Source organism: Palaemon carinicauda, chromosome 25 (genome assembly GCF_036898095.1).
Source record: "Palaemon carinicauda isolate YSFRI2023 chromosome 25, ASM3689809v2, whole genome shotgun sequence".
Classification (NCBI taxonomy): domain Eukaryota; kingdom Metazoa; phylum Arthropoda; class Malacostraca; order Decapoda; family Palaemonidae; genus Palaemon; species Palaemon carinicauda.
The window spans coordinates 2722263-2735109 of record NC_090749.1 but is presented as its reverse complement, the minus strand read 5'-3'; the positions used below and the strand labels follow the sequence as shown (position 1 = coordinate 2735109).

The window sequence follows — 12847 nt, the reverse complement described above, 5'->3', positions numbered from 1 at the left end:
AGGAAACAATCCTGAACTCCCCATTAAACGAGAAACATGACAAGGAAACAATCCTGAACTCCCCGTTAAACGAGAAACATGACAAAAAGTAAGAAGTCTCATTCATAGGAAGTGGGAGGAGCTTAACTTCGCCTCCTTGTAGGCCTATTTCTTGATTTATTAAGTCTACTTAGAATGACGTCACAGTCCCGTAATATTAGGGCTTAGAAACTGCCATATATGAATCAACTGAAAAAAAGGAAGACAAAATATTGTTATGATGAGTCACCTATATAGCTGTGTTGGATGATGATGATGATTATTATTATTATTATTATTATTATTATTATTATTATTATTATTATTATTATCTAATAAAACTAAAAGGACTTCCAGTAAAGGAATATAAGCTACGAACAAGATGAATACAAATAAATAGAATAAATATATAAATAGAATAAAAAAATTACAGAGTTGTCAAAAGAAACTGAATCAACAGTGAGGGGAAAGTCAAAAGAGTGGGAGGGGAAGGACGTTTACACCCTGTCACATTTTTCATGACTGAGGGGAGTTGAAATCCAAAGATACAGAGGAAGTAAGCATAGCACAGAGGGGGAATGAAATGGATATAGGTGAAGGGGAACAGTAGAGAATGTTGCAAGGGGGAAACAGAGAGGAAATCTGAGAAGTGAAATGTATGGGGATTAAATGAATGGCTTTAGAATAGGATGGATGAGAGGAAAGAGGGGAGATCATCAGGATAAAAGAGGGGAGATAGACGGACGAGTGGAGGAGAGAAAAGGGGGATGATGTGAGAGGAAAATGAGGATGAAAACATGAGACATAGTAAGGTCATTAGGAATACAAACGAACAAATAGAACGGAAGACACCAATATCCTGACCTAACCTGACCTAGGATACAGACTTACCATAACCAATCAACCCAACCTAACGTAACCGGCTCTCCCTTTGGAATGAACTCCTGTTCATCACTCTTAGGAGGAAAGTTTTCAAGTACCACAGTACTAGAAGAGTACTTGCGGATTCTGTGAAACGACCGATCCTTCCAGTCGTATCGGCAAAATCAAACGGAATAGCTTCGTGCAAAGGTAAATCTCCTGAAGAACCCAAGTTCAGTTAAGGCCACCAGGTGTTGCCCGCAATCTATCTGATTTCCAAAAAACAACAGAATGAAAACACTCACCATCCGGCATCGTCTGTTCGACTAGGGACTGAGTGGGCTCCCCAAAAAGCGGGTGGGTCTGGTCCTGCTCGATGGTGAAGGTGCGAACGTAAATGGAGTAGAGGGTGAAGGGACGCAGTTCCGAGATCCTGAAACTCGTGTTGTTGGTGACCTGCTGCTTCTCTTGGTCGGATCCAGCTAAGGGGGAAGGGGAGGGAAGGAATAGGAGAAAGATATTAAGTAGCTCACTAGCATCATTTAGGATTATATCAGTGGGGGAAAAATATTGAGAATTAGTATCAATATTGGTTGAAATGATAACAGAACAAGATCACCTGTAATATCATCCTGTGGGATAAGCACTTAGCACCTGTCTGTTCGGTTTATGGATGTAATGCGTAAAAAGATTATGAATGGAAGAAGAATTTCAAATTTGGGCTAGAGGGTGGTGGAGATCTATTAAAGGTAACTGTGAGTGATTACTGAGGCAATAGTCCTAGATAAACAGGGAAAGCAAAGGATATGTATAGCAAGATAGAAAAGTCCTACATTTAAACAAGGGACAGAATTTCTAATTTAAGTCAGGAGAGATGATGCAAAGTTGAGGTTGAAAGTAGGATAAAAGCTGTTTAGAAGAAATGGTTGCAGGTGGTAGGGTAGATTGTGACAAAAAAAAAAAAGGAATCCAACCAAACTGAAAATCACTAAAATCGATTGTACTATAAGCAGAACAGTGATAATTTTGAACATTAAAATTACAGGAACAGAAGCTAGAGCAAAAGGATATAAAGATGTTGAGGACACATTAGGGGGACAAACGAAAAATATTACTGACAGGATAAGCGAGTTAAACGTGAGATGGTCTACGCATGTAGTAAGAATGGGTGAAAAGAAGCCTGTTACTGGTGGAGATGGTCTGGACATGTAATAAGAACGGGCGAAAAGATGCCTGTTATAGTTAGATATGATATGGACATGTAGAAAGAATGGGCGAAAAAAGCGTGTTACAGTTGGATATGGTCTGGACATGTAATAAGAATGGGTGAAAATAAACTTGCTATAGGTGGAGAGGGTCTGGACATGTAATAAGAATGGGTGAAAATAAGTTTGCTATAGGTGGTGATGGTCTGGACATGCAATAAGAAGGGTGAAGAGAAGCTTGTTATCGGTGGAGATGGTCTGGACATGCAATAAGAAGGGTGAAGAGAAGCTTGTTATCGGTGGAGATGGTCTGGACATGCAATACGAATGGGTGAAGAGAAGCTTGTTATAGGTGGAGAGGGTATGGACATGCAATACGAATGGGTGAAGAGAAGCTTGTTATCGGTGGAGATGGTCTGGACATGCAATAAGAAGGGTGAAGAGAAGCTTGTTATCGGTGGAGATGGTGTGGACATGCAATAAGAAGGGTGAAGAGAAGCTTGTTATTGGTGGAGATGGTCTGGACATGCAATAAGAAGGGTGAAGAGAAGCTTGTTATGGGTGGAGATGGTCTGGACATGCAATAAGAAGGGTGAAGAGAAGCTTGTTATGGGTGGAGATGGTCTGGACATGCAATAAGAAGGGTGAAGAGAAGCTTGTTATCGGTGGAGATGGTCTGGACATGCAATAAGAAGGGTGAAGAGAAGCTTGTTATAGGTGGAGATGGTCTGGACATGCAATAAGAAGGGTGAAGAGAAGCTTGTTATCGGTGGAGATGGTCTGGACATGCAATAAGAAGGGTGAAGAGAAGCTTGTTATCGGTGGAGATGGTCTGGACATGCAATAAGAAGGGTGAAGAGAAGCTTGTTATCGGTGGAGATGGTCTGGACATGCAATAAGAAGGGTGAAGAGAAGCTTGTTATAGGTGGAGAGGGTCTGGACATGCAATAAGAAGGGTGAAGAGAAGCTTGTTATCGGTGGATATGGTCTGGACATGCAATAAGAAGGGTGAAGAGAAGCTTGTTATAGGTGGAGATGGTCTGGACATGCAATAAGAAGGGTGAAGAGAAGCTTGTTATCGGTGGAGATGGTCTGGACATGCAATAAGAAGGGTGAAGAGAAGCTTGTTATCGGTGGAGATGGTCTGGACATGCAATAAGAAGGGTGAAGAGAAGCTTGTTATCGGTGGAGATGGTCTGGACATGCAATAAGAAGGGTGAAGAGAAGCTTGTTATCGGTGGAGATGGTCTGGACATGCAATAAGAAGGGTGAAGAGAAGCTTGTTATGGGTGGAGATGGTCTGGACATGCAATAAGAAGGGTGAAGAGAAGCTTGTTATGGGTGGAGATGGTCTGGACATGCAATAAGAAGGGTGAAGAGAAGCTTGTTATCGGTGGAGATGGTCTGGACATGCAATAAGAAGGGTGAAGAGAAGCTTGTTATCGGTGGAGATGGTCTGGACATGCAATAAGAAGGGTGAAGAGAAGCTTGTTATCGGTGGAGATGGTCTGGACATGCAATAAGAAGGGTGAAGAGAAGCTTGTTATGGGTGGAGATGGTCTGGACATGCAATAAGAAGGGTGAAGAGAAGCTTGTTATCGGTGGAGATGGTCTGGACATGCAATAAGAAGGGTGAAGAGAAGCTTGTTATCGGTGGAGATGGTGTGGACATGCAATAAGAAGGGTGAAGAGAAGCTTGTTATCGGTGGAGATGGTGTGGACATGCAATAAGAAGGGTGAAGAGAAGCTTGTTATAGGTGGAGATGGTCTGGACATGCAATAAGAAGGGTGAAGAGAAGCTTGTTATGGGTGGAGATGGTCTGGACATGCAATAAGAAGGGTGAAGAGAAGCTTGTTATCGGTGGAGATGGTGTGGACATGCAATAAGAAGGGTGAAGAGAAGCTTGTTATTGGTGGAGATGGTCTGGACATGCAATAAGAAGGGTGAAGAGAAGCTTGTTATTGGTGGAGATGGTCTGGACATGCAATAAGAAGGGTGAAGAGAAGCTTGTTATGGGTGGAGATGGTCTGGACATGCAATAAGAAGGGTGAAGAGAAGCTTGTTATGGGTGGAGATGGTCTGGACATGCAATAAGAAGGGTGAAGAGAAGCTTGTTATGGGTGGAGATGGTCTGGACATGCAATAAGAAGGGTGAAGAGAAGCTTGTTATGGGTGGAGATGGTCTGGACATGCAATAAGAAGGGTGAAGAGAAGCTTGTTATGGGTGGAGATGGTCTGGACATGCAATAAGAAGGGTGAAGAGAAGCTTGTTATGGGTGGAGATGGTGTGGACATGCAATAAGGAGGGTGAAGAGAAGCTTGTTATGGGTGGAGATGGTCTGGACATGCAATAAGAAGGGTGAAGAGAAGCTTGTTATGGGTGGAGATGGTCTGGACATGCAATAAGAAGGGTGAAGAGAAGCTTGTTATGGGTGGAGATGGTCTGGACGTGCAATAAGAAGGGTGAAGAGAAGCTTGTTATGGGTGGAGATGGTCTGGACATGCAATAAGAAGGGTGAAGAGAAGCTTGTTATGGGTGGAGATGGTCTGGACGTGCAATAAGAAGGGTGAAGAGAAGCTTGTTATGGGTGGAGATGGTCTGGACGTGCAATAAGAAGGGTGAAGAGAAGCTTGTTATGGGTGGAGATGGTCTGGACGTGCAATAAGAAGGGTGAAGAGAAGCTTGTTATGGGTGGAGATGGTCTGGACGTGCAATAAGAAGGGTGAAGAGAAGCTTGTTATGGGTGGAGATGGTCTGGACATGCAATAAGAAGGGTGAAGAGAAGCTTGTTATGGGTGGAGATGGTCTGGACGTGCAATAAGAAGGGTGAAGAGAAGCTTGTTATGGGTGGAGATGGTGTGGACATGCAATAAGAAGGGTGAAGAGAAGCTTGTTATGGGTGGAGATGGTGTGGACATGCAATAAGAAGGGTGAAGAGAAGCTTGTTATGGGTGGAGATGGTGTGGACGTGCAATAAGAAGGGTGAAGAGAAGCTTGTTATGGGTGGAGATGGTCTGGACGTGCAATAAGAAGGGTGAAGAGAAGCTTGTTATGGGTGGAGATGGTCTGGACATGCAATAAGAAGGGTGAAGAGAAGCTTGTTATGGGTGGAGATGGTCTGGACGTGCAATAAGAAGGGTGAAGAGAAGCTTGTTATGGGTGGAGATGGTCTGGACGTGCAATAAGAAGGGTGAAGAGAAGCTTGTTATGGGTGGAGATGGTCTGGACGTGCAATAAGAAGGGTGAAGAGAAGCTTGTTATGGGTGGAGATGGTCTGGACGTGCAATAAGAAGGGTGAAGAGAAGCTTGTTATGGGTGGAGATGGTGTGGACGTGCAATAAGAAGGGTGAAGAGAAGCTTGTTATGGGTGGAGATGGTGTGGACGTGCAATAAGAAGGGTGAAGAGAAGCTTGTTATGGGTGGAGATGGTCTGGACGTGCAATAAGAAGGGTGAAGAGAAGCTTGTTATGGGTGGAGATGGTCTGGACGTGCAATAAGAAGGGTGAAGAGAAGCTTGTTATGGGTGGAGATGGTCTGGACGTGCAATAAGAAGGGTGAAGAGAAGCTTGTTATGGGTGGAGATGGTCTGGACATGCAATAAGAAGGGTGAAGAGAAGCTTGTTATGGGTGGAGATGGTCTGGACATGCAATAAGAAGGGTGAAGAGAAGCTTGTTATGGGTGGAGATGGTCTGGACGTGCAATAAGAAGGGTGAAGAGAAGCTTGTTATGGGTGGAGATGGTCTGGACGTGCAATAAGAAGGGTGAAGAGAAGCTTGTTATGGGTGGAGATGGTGTGGACATGCAATAAGAAGGGTGAAGAGAAGCTTGTTATGGGTGGAGATGGTCTGGACATGCAATAAGAAGGGTGAAGAGAAGCTTGTTATGGGTGGAGATGGTCTGGACATGCAATAAGAAGGGTGAAGAGAAGCTTGTTATGGGTGGAGATGGTCTGGACATGCAATAAGAAGGGTGAAAAGAAGCTTGTTATGGGTGGAGATGGTCTGGACATGCAATAAGAAGGGTGAAGAGAAGCTTGTTATGGGTGGAGATGGTCTGGACATGCAATAAGAATGGGTGAAGAGAAGCTTGTTATCGGTGGAGATGGTCTGGACATGCAATAAGAAGGGTGAAGAGAAGCTTGTTATGGGTGGAGATGGTCTGGACATGCAATAAGAAGGGTGAAGAGAAGCTTGTTATGGGTGGAGATGGTCTGGACATGCAATAAGAAGGGTGAAGAGAAGCTTGTTATGGGTGGAGATGGTCTGGACATGCAATAAGAAGGGTGAAGAGAAGCTTGTTATGGGTGGAGATGGTGTGGACATGCAATAAGGAGGGTGAAGAGAAGCTTGTTATGGGTGGAGATGGTCTGGACATGCAATAAGAAGGGTGAAGAGAAGCTTGTTATGGGTGGAGATGGTCTGGACATGCAATAAGAAGGGTGAAGAGAAGCTTGTTATTGGTGGAGATGGTCTGGACATGCAATAAGAAGGGTGAAGAGAAGCTTGTTATGGGTGGAGATGGTCTGGACATGCAATAAGAAGGGTGAAGAGAAGCTTGTTATGGGTGGAGATGGTCTGGACATGCAATAAGAAGGGTGAAGAGAAGCTTGTTATGGGTGGAGATGGTCTGGACATGCAATAAGAAGGGTGAAGAGAAGCTTGTTATGGGTGGAGATGGTCTGGACATGCAATAAGAAGGGTGAAGAGAAGCTTGTTATGGGTGGAGATGGTCTGGACATGCAATAAGAATGGGTGAAGAGAAGCTTGTTATCGGTGGAGATGGTCTGGACATGCAATAAGAAGGGTGAAGAGAAGCTTGTTATCGGTGGAGATGGTCTGGACATGCAATAAGAAGGGTGAAGAGAAGCTTGTTATGGGTGGAGATGGTCTGGACATGCAATAAGAAGGGTGAAGAGAAGCTTGTTATGGGTGGAGATGGTCTGGACATGCAATAAGAATGGGTGAAGAGAAGCTTGTTATCGGTGGAGATGGTCTGGACATGCAATAAGAAGGGTGAAGAGAAGCTTGTTATGGGTGGAGATGGTCTGGACATGCAATAAGAAGGGTGAAGAGAAGCTTGTTATCGGTGGAGATGGTCTGGACATGCAATAAGAAGGGTGAAGAGAAGCTTGTTATGGGTGGAGATGGTCTGGACATGCAATAAGAAGGGTGAAGAGAAGCTTGTTATCGGTGGAGATGGTCTGGACATGCAATAAGAAGGGTGAAGAGAAGCTTGTTATGGGTGGAGATGGTCTGGACATGCAATAAGAAGGGTGAAGAGAAGCTTGTTATGGGTGGAGATGGTCTGGACATGCAATAAGAAGGGTGAAGAGAAGCTTGTTATGGGTGGAGATGGTCTGGACATGCAATAAGAAGGGTGAAGAGAAGCTTGTTATGGGTGGAGATGGTCTGGACATGCAATAAGAAGGGTGAAGAGAAGCTTGTTATGGGTGGAGATGGTCTGGACATGCAATAAGAAGGGTGAAGAGAAGCTTGTTATGGGTGGAGATGGTCTGGACATGCAATAAGAAGGGTGAAGAGAAGCTTGTTATCGGTGGAGATGGTCTGGACATGCAATAAGAAGGGTGAAGAGAAGCTTGTTATGGGTGGAGATGGTCTGGACATGCAATAAGAATGGGTGAAGAGAAGCTTGTTATCGGTGGAGATGGTCTGGACATGCAATAAGAAGGGTGAGGAGAAGCTTGTTATAGGTGGAGATGGTCTGGACATGCAATAAGAAGGGTGAAGAGAAGCTTGTTATGGGTGGAGATGGTCTGGACATGCAATAAGAAGGGTGAAGAGAAGCTTGTTATGGGTGGAGATGGTCTGGACATGCAATAAGAAGGGTGAAGAGAAGCTTGTTATGGGTGGAGATGGTCTGGACATGCAATAAGAAGGGTGAAGAGAAGCTTGTTATGGGTGGAGATGGTCTGGACATGCAATAAGAAGGGTGAAGAGAAGCTTGTTATGGGTGGAGATGGTCTGGACATGCAATAAGAAGGGTGAAGAGAAGCTTGTTATGGGTGGAGATGGTCTGGACATGCAATAAGAAGGGTGAAGAGAAGCTTGTTATGGGTGGAGATGGTCTGGACATGCAATAAGAAGGGTGAAGAGAAGCTTGTTATGGGTGGAGATGGTCTGGACATGCAATAAGAATGGGTGAAGAGAAGCTTGTTATCGGTGGAGATGGTCTGGACATGCAATAAGAAGGGTGAAGAGAAGCTTGTTATGGGTGGAGATGGTCTGGACATGCAATAAGAAGGGTGAAGAGAAGCTTGTTATGGGTGGAGATGGTCTGGACATGCAATAAGAATGGGTGAAGAGAAGCTTGTTATCGGTGGAGATGGTCTGGACATGCAATAAGAAGGGTGAAGAGAAGCTTGTTATGGGTGGAGATGGTCTGGACATGCAATAAGAAGGGTGAAGAGAAGCTTGTTATGGGTGGAGATGGTGTGGACATGCAATAAGAAGGGTGAAGAGAAGCTTGTTATGGGTGGAGATGGTCTGGACATGCAATAAGAAGGGTGAAGAGAAGCTTGTTATGGGTGGAGATGGTCTGGACATGCAATAAGAATGGGTGAAGAGAAGCTTGTTATGGGTGGAGATGGTCTGGACATGCAATAAGAAGGGTGAAGAGAAGCTTGTTATCGGTGGAGATGGTCTGGACATGCAATAAGAAGGGTGAAGAGAAGCTTGTTATGGGTGGAGATGGTCTGGACATGCAATAAGAAGGGTGAAGAGAAGCTTGTTATGGGTGGAGATGGTCTGGACATGCAATAAGAATGGGTGAAGAGAAGCTTGTTATCGGTGGAGATGGTCTGGACATGCAATAAGAATGGGTGAAGAGAAGCTTGTTATCGGTGGAGATGGTCTGGACATGCAATAAGAAGGGTGAAGAGAAGCTTGTTATGGGTGGAGATGGTCTGGACATGCAATAAGGAGGGTGAAGAGAAGCTTGTTATGGGTGGAGATGGTCTGGACATGCAATAAGAAGGGTGAAGAGAAGCTTGTTATGGGTGGAGATGGTCTGGACATGCAATAAGGAGGGTGAAGAGAAGCTTGTTATGGGTGGAGATGGTCTGGACATGCAATAAGAAGGGTGAAGAGAAGCTTGTTATGGGTGGAGATGGTCTGGACATGCAATAAGAATGGGTGAAGAGAAGCTTGTTATCGGTGGAGATGGTCTGGACATGCAATAAGAAGGGTGAAGAGAAGCTTGTTATCGGTGGAGATGGTCTGGACATGCAATAAGAAGGGTGAAGAGAAGCTTGTTATGGGTGGAGATGGTCTGGACATGCAATAAGAATGGGTGAAGAGAAGCTTGTTATGGATGGAGATGGTCTGGACATGCAATAAGAATGGGTGAAGAGAAGCTTGTTATCGGTGGAGATGGTCTGGACATGCAATAAGAAGGGTGAAGAGAAGCTTGTTATGGGTGGAGATGGTCTGGACATGCAATAAGGAGGGTGAAGAGAAGCTTGTTATGGGTGGAGATGGTCTGGACATGCAATAAGAAGGGTGAAGAGAAGCTTGTTATCGGTGGAGATGGTCTGGACATGCAATAAGAAGGGTGAAGAGAAGCTTGTTATTGGTGGAGATGGTCTGGACATGCAATAAGAAGGGTGAAGAGAAGCTTGTTATGGGTGGAGATGGTCTGGACATGCAATAAGAAGGGTGAAGAGAAGCTTGTTATGGGTGGAGATGGTCTGGACATGCAATAAGAAGGGTGAAGAGAAGCTTGTTATGGGTGGAGATGGTCTGGACATGCAATAAGAATGGGTGAAAATGAGCTTGTTATCGGTGGAGATGGTCTGGACATGCAATAAGAAGGGTGAAGAGAAGCTTGTTATCGGTGGAGATGGTCTGGACATGCAATAAGAAGGGTGAAGAGAAGCTTGTTATGGGTGGAGATGGTCTGGACATGCAATAAGAAGGGTGAAGAGAAGCTTGTTATGGGTGGAGATGGTCTGGACATGCAATAAGAAGGGTGAAGAGAAGCTTGTTATGGGTGGAGATGGTCTGGACATGCAATAAGAAGGGTGAAGAGAAGCTTGTTATGGGTGGAGATGGTCTGGACATGCAATAAGAATGGGTGAAGAGAAGCTTGTTATCGGTGGAGATGGTCTGGACATGCAATAAGAAGGGTGAGGAGAAGCTTGTTATCGGTGGAGATGGTCTGGACATGCAATAAGAAGGGTGAAGAGAAGCTTGTTATGGGTGGAGATGGTCTGGACATGCAATAAGAAGGGTGAAGAGAAGCTTGTTATGGGTGGAGATGGTCTGGACATGCAATAAGAAGGGTGAAGAGAAGCTTGTTATGGGTGGAGATGGTCTGGACATGCAATAAGAAGGGTGAAGAGAAGCTTGTTATGGGTGGAGATGGTCTGGACATGCAATAAGAAGGGTGAAGAGAAGCTTGTTATGGGTGGAGATGGTCTGGACATGCAATAAGAAGGGTGAAGAGAAGCTTGTTATGGGTGGAGATGGTCTGGACATGCAATAAGAAGGGCGAAGAGAAGCTTGTTATGGGTGGAGATGGTCTGGACATGCAATAAGAAGGGTGAAGAGAAGCTTGTTATGGGTGGAGATGGTCTGGACATGCAATAAGAAGGGTGAAGAGAAGCTTGTTATGGGTGGAGATGGTCTGGACATGCAATAAGAATGGGTGAAGAGAAGCTTGTTATGGGTGGAGATGGTCTGGACATGCAATAAGAAGGGTGAAGAGAAGCTTGTTATGGGTGGAGATGGTCTGGACATGCAATAAGAAGGGTGAAGAGAAGCTTGTTATGGGTGGAGATGGTCTGGACATGCAATAAGAATGGGTGAAGAGAAGCTTGTTATCGGTGGAGATGGTCTGGACATGCAATAAGAAGGGTGAAGAGAAGCTTGTTTTGGTGGAGATGGTCTGGACATGCAATAAGAAGGGTGAAGAGAAGCTTGTTATGGGTGGAGATGGTCTGGACATGCAATAAGAAGGGTGAAGAGAAGCTTGTTATGGGTGGAGATGGTGTGGACATGCAATAAGAAGGGTGAAGAGAAGCTTGTTATGGGTGGAGATGGTCTGGACATGCAATAAGAAGGGTGAAGAGAAGCTTGTTATGGGTGGAGATGGTCTGGACATGCAATAAGAATGGGTGAAGAGAAGCTTGTTATGGGTGGAGATGGTCTGGACATGCAATAAGAAGGGTGAAGAGAAGCTTGTTATGGGTGGAGATGGTCTGGACATGCAATAAGAAGGGTGAAGAGAAGCTTGTTATGGGTGGAGATGGTCTGGACATGCAATAAGAAGGGTGAAGAGAAGCTTGTTATGGGTGGAGATGGTCTGGACATGCAATAAGAATGGGTGAAGAGAAGCTTGTTATCGGTGGAGATGGTCTGGACATGCAATAAGAAGGGTGAAGAGAAGCTTGTTATGGGTGGAGATGGTCTGGACATGCAATAAGGAGGGTGAAGAGAAGCTTGTTATGGGTGGAGATGGTCTGGACATGCAATAAGAAGGGTGAAGAGAAGCTTGTTATGGGTGGAGATGGTCTGGACATGCAATAAGGAGGGTGAAGAGAAGCTTGTTATGGGTGGAGATGGTCTGGACATGCAATAAGAAGGGTGAAGAGAAGCTTGTTATGGGTGGAGATGGTCTGGACATGCAATAAGAATGGGTGAAGAGAAGCTTGTTATCGGTGGAGATGGTCTGGACATGCAATAAGAAGGGTGAAGAGAAGCTTGTTATCGGTGGAGATGGTCTGGACATGCAATAAGAAGGGTGAAGAGAAGCTTGTTATCGGTGGAGATGGTCTGGACATGCAATAAGAAGGGTGAAGAGAAGCTTGTTATGGATGGAGATGGTCTGGACATGCAATAAGAATGGGTGAAGAGAAGCTTGTTATCGGTGGAGATGGTCTGGACATGCAATAAGAAGGGTGAAGAGAAGCTTGTTATGGGTGGAGATGGTCTGGACATGCAATAAGGAGGGTGAAGAGAAGCTTGTTATGGGTGGAGATGGTCTGGACATGCAATAAGAAGGGTGAAGAGAAGCTTGTTATGGGTGGAGATGGTCTGGACATGCAATAAGAAGGGTGAAGAGAAGCTTGTTATTGGTGGAGATGGTCTGGACATGCAATAAGAAGGGTGAAGAGAAGCTTGTTATTGGTGGAGATGGTCTGGACATGCAATAAGAAGGGTGAAGAGAAGCTTGTTATGGGTGGAGATGGTCTGGACATGCAATAAGAAGGGTGAAGAGAAGCTTGTTATGGGTGGAGATGGTCTGGACATGCAATAAGAAGGGTGAAGAGAAGCTTGTTATGGGTGGAGATGGTCTGGACATGCAATAAGAATGGGTGAAAATGAGCTTGTTATCGGTGGAGATGGTCTGGACATGCAATAAGAAGGGTGAAGAGAAGCTTGTTATCGGTGGAGATGGTCTGGACATGCAATAAGAAGGGTGAAGAGAAACTTGTTATAGGTGGAGATGGTCTGGACGTGCAATAAGAAGGGTGAAGAGAAGCTTGTTATAGGTGGAGATGGTCTGGACATGCAATAAGAAGGGTGAAGAGAAGCTTGTTATCGGTGGAGAAGGTCTGGACATGCAATAAGAAGGGTGAAGAGAAGCTTGTTATCGGTGGAGATGGTCTGGACGTGCAATAAGAAGGGTGAAGAGAAGCTTGTTATAGGTGGAGATGGTCTGGACATGCAATAAGAAGGGTGAAGAGAAGCTTGTTATCGGTTGAGAAGGTCTGGACATGCAATAAGAAGGGTGAAGAGAAG

The 12847-nt window shown here is 44.9% G+C and overlaps 1 protein-coding gene across 1 annotated transcript in view; it reads right to left on the bottom strand.

The window, feature by feature from the left end:
- The window catches only part of LOC137618638 (immunoglobulin superfamily DCC subclass member 4-like), a 35624-nt gene extending 34306 nt beyond the window's left edge, over positions 1 to 1318 (bottom strand). Inside the window, exon 1 of the mRNA XM_068348762.1 lies at positions 1185 to 1318. Coding sequence (XP_068204863.1) covers positions 1185 to 1194 — 10 coding nt within the window. The 5' untranslated portion in view covers positions 1195 to 1318. The remainder of the gene's footprint in view (positions 1 to 1184) is intronic.
- Positions 1319 to 12847: the final 11529 nt, after the last annotated feature.